Source organism: Gadus chalcogrammus, chromosome 14 (genome assembly GCF_026213295.1).
Source record: "Gadus chalcogrammus isolate NIFS_2021 chromosome 14, NIFS_Gcha_1.0, whole genome shotgun sequence".
NCBI lineage: Eukaryota > Metazoa > Chordata > Actinopteri > Gadiformes > Gadidae > Gadus > Gadus chalcogrammus.
In genome coordinates, this window is record NC_079425.1 from 3,419,409 (window position 1) to 3,434,860 (window position 15,452).

The following is a 15,452-nucleotide window of genomic DNA, read 5'->3' on the forward strand; positions in this document are numbered from 1 at the left end:
ATTTGGCACAAAGCATATGCTACTGCTCTCTGCCAAACATAATAATTAAGCATAATTAAAGCAATTAGCCCCAACCAAAGTCAATGTGACTTTACCGTTGCAATTACGCATGCGTGGAATCAACTCCAATTAAAACCGGAGCAAACCAAACCAAACCCCGCCTGTCTGGCTTTCCAATCACCGCTCTACCCAGACACTTCTCTCTGTGCGAACACTGTTCTCTGTGAACGCACTGAACCACAGCACGACTGGCAGGTGCCTGTCGGGGAACGATGCGGTGTCAACGAAGGGCTTGTTTAAAAGGGAAGGTGAGAGGTGTTTCCATAAATCCTCTTACAGGACTGCAGGCATTATGCTGAGCCTCGTTGGAGACTTTACATGCCGTGCGCCCGAAAACCAGAGTCAGCATCTAACCAATCCCTGCAGCTGCTGCCGCCGCTCGGCTATGAGGTGAGATGCGCCTTTTATGATATGATAATGCATTGATACTAACTGTTGCACGTTTTGCACCGCAGGCCGCACTGTTATCATTCTGCAAAAGTATACTTGGACAAATTGATGTTCGCTTGATGGTGTTTCTCATTCAGCGATAACTTCCCGTCTTGTTATCTGCAGGCGCGACTACCACTACCATGGTCTCTGAGCATTCTTGCGTGCGATTTAATGGTTCGATGAGGTCCGCTAACGTTGTGATTTGAATGCAAACTTGTCTTTTTTCGACGTTTAAGCCAAATATTCCCTTGCAACGAAGCCCTCCCTCAGCATACTTGTGTTGACGAAGCCCCATCGTCTGTGATTATGTAGCCATAGCAACAGGTGGGTGCCATCATACCCCTTCCCTCCTAATTGTAGGACTATTAGGTGTGTGGATGTGTGCTGCACTTGCACAAATGAGCTTATTTGTTCAATATTTAGCCTATGATAGTACAATGTTTTACGTTAAAGGTTAAAATGGGACCCCCCTGTGTAGCATCCTATACATGCTCTCTTTTGAACTCTCCCTTTTTAGGTTCTGAAAGCCCCTTCGATTCTGGCCTCCAAAGATGAAACACACACTGTTTATGTGTCGGCCTGTATCTTCTCCATGCTCTATGCTTTCCTACCAAACCATGGGGGTAGAACCGTCACCGAAAGATAACGCGAACTCTGCCGTTGTTCCCGTTTGGAGTAGAGCGCGAGAGGGCCACTAACATGCATCGGCCTCAACGGAGGCGACTGCAGTGGAGTCGCGTCCTGTTCTTCATCTCAGCTGTGCTGCTATGCTGCCTCTACGCACTGACTCTCAGGGCCAAGCTGTCAGAGCCGCGGTCCTCCTCCTCCTCTTCCTCCTCCGAAGAGGAGGAGCAGGAGGAAGAGGTCCCCGGTCAGAGGCGGCACACACGGGAGGTAACGTCGCCCAACGTCACAGAGACGGCTACCGTCCCACCCGGGCACCTCGGGACTCCGCCTCCGCTGGTGATCACGGTCAACCGGACGGACATCGAACAGTGCATCTACGTGGAGCCGGCGACGCCCGTGCCCCGGCCCACCGAACGGCCGCCGCCCGACGTCACCGTGGCGACGAGTCCCACGCCGCCGCCGCCAGCGCCGCCGACCTCTGACCTGCCGCCGCTCAGGAAGGGCGACTACCCCGAGGACATGTTCTCTGTGGAGCAGAGGCAGCAGGGCTGGGTGGCCCTGCACCTCGTGGGCATGGTGTACATGTTTGTGGCGCTCGCCATCGTGTGCGACGAGTTCTTCGTGCCCACGCTGGAGGTCATCACCGACAAGCTGGAGATCTCCGACGACGTGGCCGGCGCCACCTTCATGGCGGCCGGAGGCTCCGCCCCCGAGCTGTTCACCTCGCTGATCGGCGTGTTCATCTCCCACAGCAACGTGGGCATCGGCACCATCGTGGGCTCGGCCGTGTTCAACATCCTGTTTGTGATCGGCATGTGCGCCATCTTCTCGCGGGAGATGCTGCACCTGACGTGGTGGCCGCTGTTCCGCGACGTGTCCTTCTACATCCTGGACCTGGTGATGCTCATCGCCTTCTTCCTGGACAACGTGATCATGTGGTGGGAGAGCGCCATGCTGGTGATGGGCTACGTCTCCTACGTCATCTTCATGAAGTTCAACAGCCCCATCGAGCGGGCCGTGAAGAGGCAGATCAACAAGCACGTCAACACGGTGAAGGTGTGGACGGCCGAGGAGCCCACCAAGGTGAGCGGGCAGCGGGTGCTCACGGTGTTGTTGAAGGCTGACTTAAGAAGATGGTACTTTATTTAAGGTTCAGTGGTGCGGTAAATCGGTCAAGGGTGTGGCGGGGCAAATATCGTGCCTGTTCAATTCAAAATGATCATTTAATTATTCAACTTGTATCCTCCTCCCAGGTCTTCAATTTGCTTTCAAGTCACTATGTTTTTATATACCTTAATCACAGGTACAGTCTCAAAGGGCTTAACTGGCCATATATTTAGGGCACCCCCCCTACCCTAGCCCGCCAGAGGGCAAGAAAAAAAACTCCCTTAATGAGCAAGGAGGAAATCTTGAGGAGGAACGCAGAGTGGGGGATCCCTCCTTCCAGGGATGATCAGGAGTGCAATGACTGCCATGACGGACAGCTCCATCATGTACCTGTGCCATGATGGACAGGTACAACAAAAAATGTTTGTACCTGGAGACAGGAGAGTGAAGGGAGACGCAGACAGTGGTTGAAAAAAAGAACGAGTTGCTGACATGATCTGCGAGTTCGTATTTGAGCCATGTAGCCATCCAGAATCAAAAATATTTAATCAAATCCTAAAAAGCATAATGCGAGTGTCCCACTGTTAAAGCACAATGCATTTGCCCATAAGCAGAGCACTTGTGTATTATGGTATGTATTATATTTGGACATTTGGATTCACAAAGCACTAGACCCCTTTTAGGAACAATCCATAATATATCATCAGCTATTCTCATTACTGTAGAGAGACGAGAGTATTTTCTGTTGAAACTGTGTGTGTGTGTGTGTGTGTGTGTGTGTGTGTGTGTGTGTGTGTGTGTGTGTGTGTGTGTGTGTGTGTGTGTGTGTGTGTGTGTGTGTGTGTGTGTGTGTGTGTGTGTGTGTGTGTGTGCTCCATCCTTTGATGCTAGTGAACACAAGGGACCACAGGTGTCACACAGACAACACAATGGAAGGGAGGGACTACACACAACATAGACGTCCCTCTGTCTGCTCACCTCCTCGATACACGTCGACCCCTGTCGCTTATCTCCACTTTACTGAGGCCTTGATTATGAAATATGTTTGCCTACCAAACATCACTATGCGGGCAATAATGGAGCGACGTAATGACATGCAAAGCCCTGATTTAGTATTCAGTGAATCCACCACTGCGCTTGTGCAATCATCTTCAAGGACCCCTACATGTAGCATAGGCGCGGTACAATGCTGAGTGCGAGGGAGCGTGGCTATACATCCAGCCAGCGTTGATGAAGAGGCAGCGCTCGGTTGGGGGGCCCCTCTTAGTACCATGATCCGTTCTTCCTCTCTATCTTTGTGCACATGAACCCCACTGTGTGGTCACAGACACAACGAATAGAATCCCTCAGAGTATATAGAATACATTTAGTTTAAGGTGCTGAGTCTCCCAGTTATTAGGTGGAAGACTTTCAGACTTTAAGGTCGTTACCGGAGTATATTTTATTGATTTTAAATTATTGAATTGACTTTCGGTCAGCATTGACTACAGATACCTTCAGATAATGCTGAACCACGAGCAGGCTGAAACGTTGCACGGTGCGACTTTGATTTCCTCCAAACTGCACATTTGAATCTGCCTCTGCTCATAGAGACTGTCCAGCCCATGCTGTTGACCTGTCATCCCCTCAGGACAGTGAACAATCCCCCCCTCCCCCTCCTCCACCTCCACCTCCACCTGGACCTAAAGAGGTCACACCGAAGGCAGAACCCAGCCCGGTCCGAAGCCGCTCCCCCGCGGAACCCCAGGAGGGCAAGATCCGCTTGAGGGTGAGAGAGAGGAACATTGAAGAATGCTCGATTCTGATTGGCTGGGAGGAGGCGGGCATTAACCCGGCGGCAGATTGCCCGCTGACTCGTCGGTTCCACTTGCTGCAGACTGAGCACGGCGTCATCACATAGTAGATCAATACGCCGCTTGTATTTTTTGGAATACTTGATTTGAATTTATTCTCAGTCACAACTAGAAAAATGAGGGGTTTTGCTTAAGGGACACCTCAGCCATCAAACCAGCAGCCCCTTAAGTGCCAGTCAATCTACCGATTCAAAGATAATCTACATTTATTTAAAATATTTGCTCTCGATCCATTTGACTGGATTCCCATATCAGTAGCATTCTTTGTGACCTCTGAAGTTCCCCCGTCGACGAAGACGGTTCCCGTTCTGTGTAGGACCTGCACCAAACTGTGTGTTCTCCTGCAGGTTCGACCCGTGCTCCAGCGAGGGGGCAGCTCAGCCTCTCTCCACAACGCCTCCCTCAGGTGCACCATCTTCCAGCTCATGATCCACACCCTGGACCCGCTAGGAGAAGGTAGCGACCCCGACCTCATAGGCCTGTTTCCTTTTATACACACATGCACGCAAAATGTAATCGCCGCCGGCCTCGGCAAAAGACTCAAGACTCACTTGTTCAGACTCACCTAGACTCTGCATAGCCCACACACACACACACACACACACACACACACACACACACACACACACACACACACCACTTAGCATTGTGTAGCATTTTATCCTCGCTATCGTTGTTGTATACGTGTTCTCTATGAACATCCTCACAGTACCGACTACGATATATTTTCGTTTATCTTTCTTCTGAAGAAAAGTACGTATTGTAAGTCGCTTTGGATAAAGGCGTCTGCAAAATGTCCTGAATGTAAATGGCACTTCCGGTGGGCTGACTTGATATGAACCAGCTTCGGTGCACGAGCTGCAGGCCTGCACGGGTGAAAGCGTTGCGTAATCCTCCCTACGTCGTCGTGCCATGGCGTGTTGCGCTGCGCATAAAGTTATAGCGTGGTGACCTTCAGCCCGTCTCCCTCGTACTCCCTGGCCAGGCCTGGGCCTGAGTGGATCCCTAATCAGCTTTCGAATACGAGGCTTATAAAAGCTGGATAAGAGCCAGCCCGCTGCTCGGCCAATCTCTTACCCGGCTAAACAAGACTAGCGTGGGCCGCGGCTGCTGACCGGGGCTTGCCATTGGTCGGACGCTGGAGAACTGCAAGTCCTCACGCCCCATGGGTCCAGTTCATGTGGAGACTAGACTTAGGTGCTTTGTCTACCCTCACTTTCATCGGTTCTTCATCCAGGTTTCTGATGAACAACGTGGTATAATGAGGGTTTGTAGGCAAGGACTGATTGCATTATACAGATATATTAATAATATTAATCAATTAATCTGAACTAATGTTAATGTTTGATTTGAGAGATTATTTAGCAGAAAACAAGTCTAATCGAGAGATTTTTTAACCTTAAGGGAAATAGTTTGAGAAGGTGTTATTAGTTGACGTATCCGAATGTGAAAACCCCTCTAGGTCTGCACGTTCAGTTCAGTGACACTCTCAATCCCTTTTGGTAGGAATACTGGCATCTCAAACTCTATCATCACTACAGATTCTATCAAACACTCAAACTGCTGGGGTTTTCTTTTTTAGAGACGGCCCTAAGTGCGGGTTTCAAAACCTCGGGGCCCTGCAACGCTAGACAGGGTAAGAGAAGCACCTTGAGTCAGCGTCTCATTGTCACGCATCGTCCTGCATGCCTCCCCACCTGTAAATGGAAACAAATTCGGAAGCCGGTGGAGATGAGGATGTATGATGTGCTCCTATGTCCCCCTGCTCCCCAGAGACCTCATTTAACGGTGATGTCAGAGCTCAGGGCTCAGGGCAGAGAAAAGGTAAGGCCCAATGTGATTGGCTGCTGGGGGTGGCGTTCACGGCCATCTTGTACGTTGTTTCAATCCTGTTTCAGGGTTGCTCTCGTGGGTGACCGTGGATTTGTTTGCATGGGTCTGGTGATTCTCTCCACTGGTATGGCTTTGCAGTGCTTCCCCTAAGCTCTTATTAACATTCATACTAAATGCCCGGTTGCTCTTGAGAGCGAAAAACGCCACCTCCCTACGTTTCACCGCCTTTCACGCACCTTTGATGAAGCTATGATAACACTGCATGCACATGTGATCGACAGACGAAATTAATACGATTCTGCAATTGGTCAGAAGTATAACTCTAAACTTTAGTTTCAGAAACTAAGAACCGGTCTTAATACAGAGGCAGGCACAGTCAACCAGAACGGATTCTCACAGCATTTATTTAATAATCTTTTCTTGCCTGCATGCTCAAGTCGCATGTTTTGCCGTGCCGTGTTGCCCGTTGCATGTCGCATGTTTCCTTGGCCTCAAGGCAGCCTCATCCTCACTGCATGAATCCAGGCATGAGCTCACATGCAGTGCAGCAAAGATGCAATGAGTGAGCGACCCTTCTCCTAATTGCAGCCAGGAATAAAGTAAAGCCCCTGAACCCAGCAGTCCAGGGGGCGTTGGAGAGGGAATCAGTGTGCTGTCAGTGCGTGGATGACGGTGAGTTGAATGCAGGGGGGGGGGGGGGGGACGACTTTTCTTTTTTTTTTCTTTCTATTTTAAAGTGGCAATACTTCAAATATTTAAAATCCCATGTAGGGAAGATATTTTACAATATGAACCAATGGCCTGAATGTGTGTCATCCTCATTCTCCTCAGTGTTTTGTCAAGCATGCCCTGCAGTAGGTCGTTAGCAATTCCAGTGGTCAGAGTCTGAGTGGGGGTGGGGGAGGGACAGATTGCTCTGTGGACGTTGTGCTCGGCAATCAGGTGTGTGTGTGTGTGTGTGTGTGTGTGTGTGTGTGTGTGTGTGTGTGTGTGTGTGTGTGTGTGTGTGTGTGTGTGTGTGTGTGTGTGTGTGTGTGTGTGTGTGTGTGTGTGTGTGTGTGTGTGTGTGTGTGTGTGTGTGTTGCGTCACACTGTGGACTGATGAGGTGCTCCAGACTCGGGCTGCTTGTTGTTCTGTTATGCGGAGCAGATTTGGGGATCAAAGGGAGACTGAAGTGGCTTCTTTACGATCCATAATCAATCGACTCCGGGATTGATTATGTGTGTGTGCGTGATAGTTTTCATGCCAGGCACATCAGGATAATTGAAACAGCTTCAGTATGAGATAGATAAGTTCTGTCGTTTTCATTACAAAAAGGTTTTCTTTTCTTATCGATTTAATGCAAGCCTGCTTTTATTTTCATACTGTCAACAATTTTGGTCTCAGTATTCAGCACAACACATCTTGAAAGAAGGAGAAGGTAATCTTGAGGAAACCTGATGCATTTCCAGCATGAAAGTAGTGTCATTTTAACAGAATAACATAATCAAGGAAAATTGGTTATAAAAATCCTTCTTAGATAATCATGTCGCCCTCACACCACTTGCTGTGCTTCTCCAAGGTGTGCCCTCATTATCCTGCCTGTTGACACAGATCAGTATTCATACGAGGACACAGGGCACAGTCTGACCTCTCCCCCCTTGCTCTGTGTCCCCGCCTGTAGATGATGAACTGGAGCCGGCCCAGACCAGTGCTCCCAGTGGTCAAGCTGGTGAGCCCTCCACCTCCCAGCAAGCTAAGTCGGAGAAGAGGACTGCAGGGGGCGCCGGTGAGCAGGCGAACACAGCCAAGGTACACAGGAAGAAGAGCTTCTGTGGAGTAGGAGCGATACGAACTCGCTATACTCTGAGTAGACTCTGCCATTACTTTGTGTATGTTGTATGGATGATCATTGTGCATTTGTTTTGTCTCCTGAGTCTAGACGGGGATAAAACAGCCAATACAGTTTAAATATATAAAGAATAACACGGATGCCAAGCCTTTAACTAATAAAGAGCCTCTGAAATATCAGGCGGCAGTTGTTGTTTTCAACAATTTAATTAAATAATAATCAGATTCTGTCCAACGACCACAATGAAATGCACACCATGACGTAGCATTTATACCAGCACAAGTTTGATGTTAAAAGGAAGCCCGAGGAACGTTTTGGACCAAAAACTGATATAAATTACACTTCATAGGATGGATTAATCATTCTTAAAGGCCAAACCACTCGGACCTCTGAATCTGGCGCAGCTCAAAAACAATAGCAGCAGGTGTCGTATTCAGACTCACACCACCGTCGGACCACAGGGAAAACCCCTTTTTGGGTCAGACATGGGTAGCTGGTCGGATAACAGAGAATAAATGGGCCACTCTAACTCTAACACGACTGTGCATTCTGGACCCTCCACCTCTCTGTTCCTTCCACGGCGTTCTGGGGGCAGGAAACGGTCCCCGAGGCCGGGGAATCCGACGGCTCCGGGGACAGTGACGGAGAGAAGTCCAGCGAGGTCGAGGACAGCAGCGAGGCCAGCGTGGGCGACGCCAACGAGGAAGAGGAGAAGGCGGAGGAGGAGATGGAGGAGCCGTTGTCTCTGGAGTGGCCCGACACCAGACGCAAGCAGGCCACCTACCTGATCCTGCTGCCCATCGTCTTCCCCCTGTGGCTCACCGTGCCCGACGTCCGCAATCCCGTACGTACGCATCCAAGTGTGTTACCGAGGCTCGATCGCTTTGATACTTTGAGTGGGCGGCAGTTGCTAGTTCGATCCCCAGCTCCTCCCAGCTGTGTTCGAGGTGTCCCTGAGCAAGACACTTGGACCCTGACTGCTCCTGACGAGCTGGCGGTCGCCCTGCGTGGTTGACTCCGCCGTCGGTGTGAGAATATGTGAATGAATGGTTGGAAGTTCGGCTTAGCTCAGGAGGTACAGCAGTTGTCTTGTAACCGAAAGGTTGCTAGTTCGGTCCCCAGCTCCTCCGAGCTGAGTGATGTTGTGTCCCTGAGCAAGACACTTAACCCTAACTGCTCCTGACGAGCTGGCTGTCGCCTCGCGTGGTTGACTCTGCCGTCGGTGTGTCGATGTGAATATTAACCGATGTAAGTCGCTTTGGATAAAAGCATCTGCTAAATGCCCTAATTGTATTGGAAGTTGCTTCGGATAAAAGAGTCAGCAAAATCCCCTAACTGTAAACGTAAACTGAGTGCTTCCTCCCCTGTGTGCGTCTTCCAGGCATCCAGGAAGTTCTTTGCGATGACGTTCATGGGCTCCATCTTGTGGATCGGCGTGTTCTCCTACCTGATGGTGTGGTGGGCGCACCAGGTCAGAGGGCGTTTGTAGTTCAAGCATTTCCCCCGGTTTGGACTACATCTCCCAAGAGTCTAACAAAGAGTGACCCGCAGGTGGGGGAGACGGTGGGCATCTCGGAGGAGATCATGGGGCTGACCATACTGGCGGCGGGGACGTCCATCCCCGACCTCATCACCAGCGTGATCGTGGCCCGGAAAGGTCTTGGTGACATGGCCGTGTCGAGCTCCGTGGGCTCCAACATCTTCGACATCACCATAGGGTACAGTATTAATAATGTCATCCGTGAACCCGTGATAAAAAATAACCTGTTCAATGTAAACGCGTCGTTTACATAAAAATCAGCTTACCAGTGTGTGGTGATTTTACACTTTCTTTGGCTTTATTGTTGGCTGCACATCACCAACAGCGGAGAATCAAAAAGGCTGTGCTCAGGGACTTCTTGTAAATGTATGCAAGCACTCGGGGTGTAAGTGACTGTAGTGTACGTGAACCAGTATCCATAAAGGTAAAGCCGTTTGTTGTTGTTTTTTTTCCAGCTTGCCCGTCCCCTGGCTTATGTACTCGCTGTCGCACGGCAACCAGCCCATCCAGGTGCGCTCCAACGGCCTCTTCTGCGCCATCGTGCTGCTCTTCCTCATGCTCCTCTTCGTCATCATCTCCATCGCGGCCTGCCGCTGGAGGATGAGCCGCGGCCTCGGCCTCACCATGTTCGTGCTCTACTTCCTGTTCCTGGTGCTCAGCGTGATGCTCGAGGACCGCATCCTCACCTGCCCCGTGTCCATCTGAGAAGCAAACCGACGCACGCGCCCACGTGTACACGTGTCACTTCCTGTCTGGGAGACGATGCAGTGAATATGAACGTACACGGGGCGGCATGTGGCTCGGGAGGTAGCGGGGGTTGGCTGGTAAACCGGCAGGTTGCTGGTTCGATCCCCCGGCTCCTCCTAGCTGTCGAGGTGTCCCTGAGCAGGAAGACGCCTCACCCTAGACTTCTCCGGGCGAGCCGGCTGTCGCCCTGCGTGGTCGACGCCGCCGTCGCTGTGTGAACGTGCGCACGAATGGGTGAATGTCAGGCAGTATTGTAAAGCGCCGTGAGCTGGTTAGAAAAGCGCTGTGTAAACGCCGTCCACTTACATTCGTCGTCAGCAAACAAAGTCGTATGCCGGGGTGAAGACCAGGTGAGGACGTCAGCGCGCGCTGACCTCATGGGGTGAGTCATGAACGCGCGTACAGGTGAGAGGGTATTAGTCAGCAGAGCCGGCAGAACATATTGGCTCCAGGTGACTGTACATCAGCGGTTGCCCCGGGCAACCAGATTGGGACCGCCGTCGGCGGGTACATGCGGTTGAGTTTGATCTTGTCGCCACCCGCTTCATCCCGTTGACATTAGGGGGGGTCTGAGTTGCAAGGGAGACCTCCACAAACATGTTAAACCACCTCAAAAAGACAACGGTGTCGTGGCTCGTGTGTGATTTATTGAATGTTATATCCCTTGGGCTGTACTTGTGTAGGACTATCATCCCTGGTTAAAAACGTTTAAGATAGAGCAACTATATTTTCCGTCTTGGTAACCATTTTTAAAAGTTAGCGTCAGCTTGATGGTTTAAGAATATTGTTTTTATTAACTGAGTGTAGCACTCTCAAAATACTGGCTGAAACTTCAGTTTCGAGCCGAGAATTGTCGTCCATTTTTAAGCCTGCGGTCCGTGTTCGATAGTGTTCGTCCATGTTTAGTGTGTAAAATGTCCAGCCAAGAACTATGTTCTTTATACATGGTTCTGCAATGTTAACCGTGTCATGATAATGTGGAGGGATTCACTGTGTGTGTGTCAGTCATGGTATATCAATCAGTGTTGAAAAAAAGAAAAAGGATTTGTTTAACTGGAGTGTTTTGTTGTGAAACGTTAATTGTGGACACATTTATCAGTGTGACGTGGATGCAAAAAAAAAAAGACATGTTATTGATTTGGTTTTTCTATTACCGGTATTATCTCCCAATTTCATGCTGCGATTAAATTATTTTTCCAGGGACAAGTTCTTGTTTTCACCTCGTTGTTAGTGATGACAAGAGACTATTACAGTATAAGTTGATTTATTTACAGAGTTATGAACACGACATGGTGAAGAATCTCACCATGTTTATAGGAGCTTTTCTTTTTTTCAATCTTTCACTGTCTAAAGACGATAAAGACTAAACTAGCTCTATGCATTGGGACAGGTCCGACCTTCGGGTGAAACTTCTGTACAATTGGTTCCACATATACACCGAATGTGTTGCTGGATGACAAACAACTTTTGCCATCACATCACAGTTGGACAACTCGGAGACCCTGTTCAGATCAGGTCCATTAGCATGGCCTGGATCATAAGACACCTCTGTGGCAAGGAATCCTCACCCAACCAGCTTGGTGCAACAAAGGAAGGACAACATGTCATATGTTTTTAAAACGACATTAACAGTCAAAGCACGTATTCTTTGACAACAGCCAGACCCAAATTAAATACATTTTCCCTTTATATACCTAGTTTGTACCCAAGATGTGAAAAGTGACCCTTTTTTCCAAATAGCACTAACTTAGAATTCAGGATACACAAACAGCATGAACAAGTTTTTTAGAGCATCAGGGTATAAGCCATGTAGCACTAAAGATTAAAATCAAATCGGTTGTTAAATCTTTTGCCAATGCAGGCTATACCAACTTCAAAGTGATTAATAATCAATTCTGTTAAGTCAACATCACAAGATGTTTTGCTAGAGTTACAACACAGAAACAGTGGTGATGTATAAGGAATATTGATTAAAGCAGCATACAAATAATTCGGACCAAAGGAAAACAAAACTTGATATGTAAAAAAAATAAAAAATAATAGTGTTTTGAGTAATTGAGACTTGAGTGAGATGGGCATCAAAATTGTTTGTAGTCTTAAGAGAGACACACACGTAGATGGACATGTTGCCTTAACATTTTCTCGGTAATTAAGGTTTACTTGCCTGACATTAAGTGTCAGTATATTTCAAGAACAACTATTTTAACAAATGTGAACACCCACTTATACTATGAAATTGTGTGACTAGATTTTTTTTAAAGTAAAACTAGTCCAGTGTGTTTGGACTTTAGAAAGTCATTTGGGCACTTCTTGTAGTAACAAACTGTGAAAGCCATCACATTTTCTTTACATCATCAGACATTGAATCCACAAGTTAACTACACAGGATTTAAGTGGTAAAAATATGATGTACAAATATTGGTAAGCAAATAGTCTATATTATTATATAGACTATTTACACATTTTGTAGTATAATAAAAATGCAGAAAATGTAAATGCATATCTACACAAACATGCAACATCAGCATATATAAAGCTTTTAAAAAATAGATATATTTATACCTAATACGTCATATAACATTTTCCAGCTTTGGTCAAAAGAACACAATCAGTTTCCCAGAGTTTCTGCTGGCGTAGTGGTTGGGCTTTACATCTCATTTCAAACCATCCATTTGAACGCAGGGGCAAATATCACGACTGATCGTGTCGCAGATGAGTGGTTAGTGACGGCCAAATGGCAAATATAAAATGGAAGCAAATACAAAGTGGAAGCAAACCAATCAAGTGCCAGCAGAACCATAAGACTGCAATGTTTCACCCGTTTCAGCAAAACCTGTTGCTTTTCCCAGACGTCATAACCTTTCACTTAACGTTCCCCTTTGGTAAAGTGTTTGAGTATATTCTTAAAACAGGGGTCACCAACCTTTTTGAACCTGAGAGCTACTTCATGGATACTGAGTCATACGAAGGGCACCCAGTTTGATACACTCTTCTGAAATAACAAATTTGCTCAGTTTGCCTTTAGTTACATATCATTATTAATGATTAATGATACTCATCTATGTGAAGACACTGATCATGTTAATGATTTCTCACAATAATTATCAACAATGACTTTAAAAAGGTGGGAAAGAGTTGTTCAAGAATGAGTTGTGCTATGTACACAACAGGCCTGCGGGCACTGTGTTGGTGACCCCTGCCTCAAAAGGTGCTGTAGGTGAGAGTTGAGAGCTTCGTTTTTGTATCGTTTATTACAAATGCCAGCGCAATCCGTCAGCGTTTAATGAATGAAATACTCTTTGAGAATATATTTTCTGGCTGACGGCCTGCCTTACTCTGTTTGATACAATATCGATTTTAGGACGCTCACGGATCTTTTCTGACCAATCACAGCCTCTCATCCCCGATTGGTTGGGAGAATCAATCTTGGCTGTCAATCACAGGCACGCACCCAGCATTGCATTAACACAGGTGCCTGAAGGAAGGGGGCGTATATTTTCCTAAACTGTCTCATCTGTCTCTTTGCAACTCTCAAATTCCAACAGCAGCTTTGAACCCCTCCGTTGTGCATCAAGCCATCCATCCATCTCCCTAAACCGAGTGAAGGGCAGGCGGGGGCGTTATCACACACAGGGGGGCCCTCCTGAACGAGAGCCATTTTGTGGTTATAGAATCGATAGCCATTACCATTGATGTCATCTTAAAGTGACTTCATCTACACCATGCGGCAGTCGTACCTCTTTAACAGCTTCTTTGTCTGTCTGAGCGACGGGAGCAGAATCCCTGCCAGCAAGGCACACATCTGAGATCTTGCTATCTGATCGCGATCGTAAAGTGATTAGAAGAATTATAATGTTCGTTTTGCTCAATGCTTAAACTGTGGGGCTGTTTCCATTCGATACAAAAATATAAAATTAGAGTGGACTAGTGAATCAAAACATCGATCAAAAGACTAATCTTATTCTTGTCCTCGTACAGAGAAGCTCATCTTGTGACTCAATTGTCTAGCAGCGACTCCTGCGTGTAGGGCTCTCTTTGTGCAGCAGACTACAGCAGCACTTGTACATAATAATCAAATCACGTGTCATTTCAACTTCTTGTATTGAATTGATAAACAATCTGCACTGTATTCAGTTACGCCGCTGAATATACTAGGTTTGTGTGGCTCGGCCCTCTCTCTGACATCCAGACCATCGCAGTTTTCCAGCAAGGCTGAGATTCCTTCTCTTTTCATCGCAGACAAAAAACATAATATAAACATTACACGACAACCAACGATAATACTGACATTTTTGACGGCTGCAAAAAACAGCGAGTTATTCCACTGGTGACCCCAAAGCAAATCATATATAAAAAAAAATAAAAACATACATGTGCATAGTATGAGAATACATGATTTAAATAAAGTTTTTGTAAACAACTTTTAAAGGATTAGGATTAAAAAGGTAGTTGTACCGTAGCCGCTGTGGGGGACCGCTATCGACATACGTGTCTAACACTGAAGGCAGATTAAAAACATACCAAGGGGCTTTGAACATTGACCCTATTCCTATCACACTCTCCTATAACAACATAGCACGGTAACAAAGTCCTCCTTGTGTCTGGACAGGCTGTGATTAACGGGCCATCATTTCTGCCAGCTTCGAAAGATACTGAGATGTTTGCGGTTTGCCCTCAGCGAACCAAAGTGTGTAACGTGTCCGAAACCATTTCCCAGCATGCCGTGCTGCTCCGACCCTCAACTAATCTCAGAGGACCCAAGGCCCCGCCCGAAAGCGAGGCGCCTGCCAACACAGACTAACAATAAATAAAGCGTACTTTGTATAAATAGAATTCAAGTTCGGTAAAATATTGCTAACGCTATAAGTATATATTTTTTGGACTATACAATATAAACGTTACATTTTTCGTTTGTTTTAAATCCTACAGGTATGTAGAGTGTATAATACAGTACCGATTCTCTAACACAATAGTTTGAAAGAAAAGACATCAAGCCGTTAACGTCGCGTGTAAAGGGCGCTACATCGCTCCGTCGGACCACTGCTGAGATGAAACACACAAAGCTCCTCTGTTTGGTGTCAGCGGGCGCCATTCGCCTTCCCTCGCTTTCCCGTTGTCGACTCCGACGCGTCGCAGACCGAAACACCGACGTGGGCCGCTGCGTTCACAGTATTCTGACGGTTTGTTCCTGAGCTGGTCTTAAGGGGGGGACATGGAAGGTTGCTCTCTTTAAAACACACATCTTTTACTTTAAAGGTAGGGCTCTCCGAACGTCCGCCGACACTCCATGACCCCCGTGCTGGGGGGCCGGTCACAGTTATGGGTCAGCTTCACCAGGTTGGGGGGGAGGCGGTCGTACGCCATCTTGTATTCCCGATCGAAGGCGTCTGAGGGAGAGGCAGCGAGGGGGGGGGGGGGGGG

At 47.6% G+C, this 15,452-nt stretch overlaps 2 protein-coding genes across 8 annotated transcripts in view; one reads left to right on the plus strand and one right to left on the minus strand.

The window, feature by feature from the left end:
- The first annotated feature begins 167 nt into the window (after positions 1-167).
- LOC130404017 (sodium/potassium/calcium exchanger 1-like) lies at positions 168-11,710 on the plus strand. Of its 5 annotated transcripts, XM_056608605.1 has the most exons (13): positions 174-450; positions 729-816; positions 1,010-2,202; positions 3,857-3,994; positions 4,427-4,535; positions 5,662-5,715; positions 5,853-5,903; positions 6,501-6,584; positions 7,577-7,704; positions 8,340-8,588; positions 9,126-9,215; positions 9,296-9,462; positions 9,740-11,710. In XM_056608605.1, the coding sequence occupies exons 3-13, from the start codon at positions 1,192-1,194 to the stop codon at positions 9,987-9,989; spliced, it is 2,331 nt and encodes a 776-aa protein (XP_056464580.1). In that variant the 5' UTR covers positions 174-450; positions 729-816; positions 1,010-1,191; the 3' UTR covers positions 9,990-11,710. The 5 variants fall into 5 exon arrangements, with proteins under 5 accessions (XP_056464584.1, XP_056464580.1, XP_056464582.1 ...); XM_056608607.1 differs by lacking the exon at positions 6,501-6,584; XM_056608608.1 differs by lacking the exon at positions 3,857-3,994.
- Positions 11,711-11,984: 274 nt separating this feature from the next.
- The window catches only part of LOC130404015 (C-myc promoter-binding protein-like), a 64,232-nt gene continuing 60,764 nt past the window's right edge, over positions 11,985-15,452 (minus strand). For all 3 annotated transcript variants that reach the window (XM_056608604.1, XM_056608602.1, XM_056608603.1), the window contains one exon: positions 11,985-15,418. In XM_056608604.1, coding sequence (XP_056464579.1) covers positions 15,282-15,418 — 137 coding nt within the window. In that variant the 3' untranslated portion in view covers positions 11,985-15,281. The remainder of the gene's footprint in view (positions 15,419-15,452) is intronic.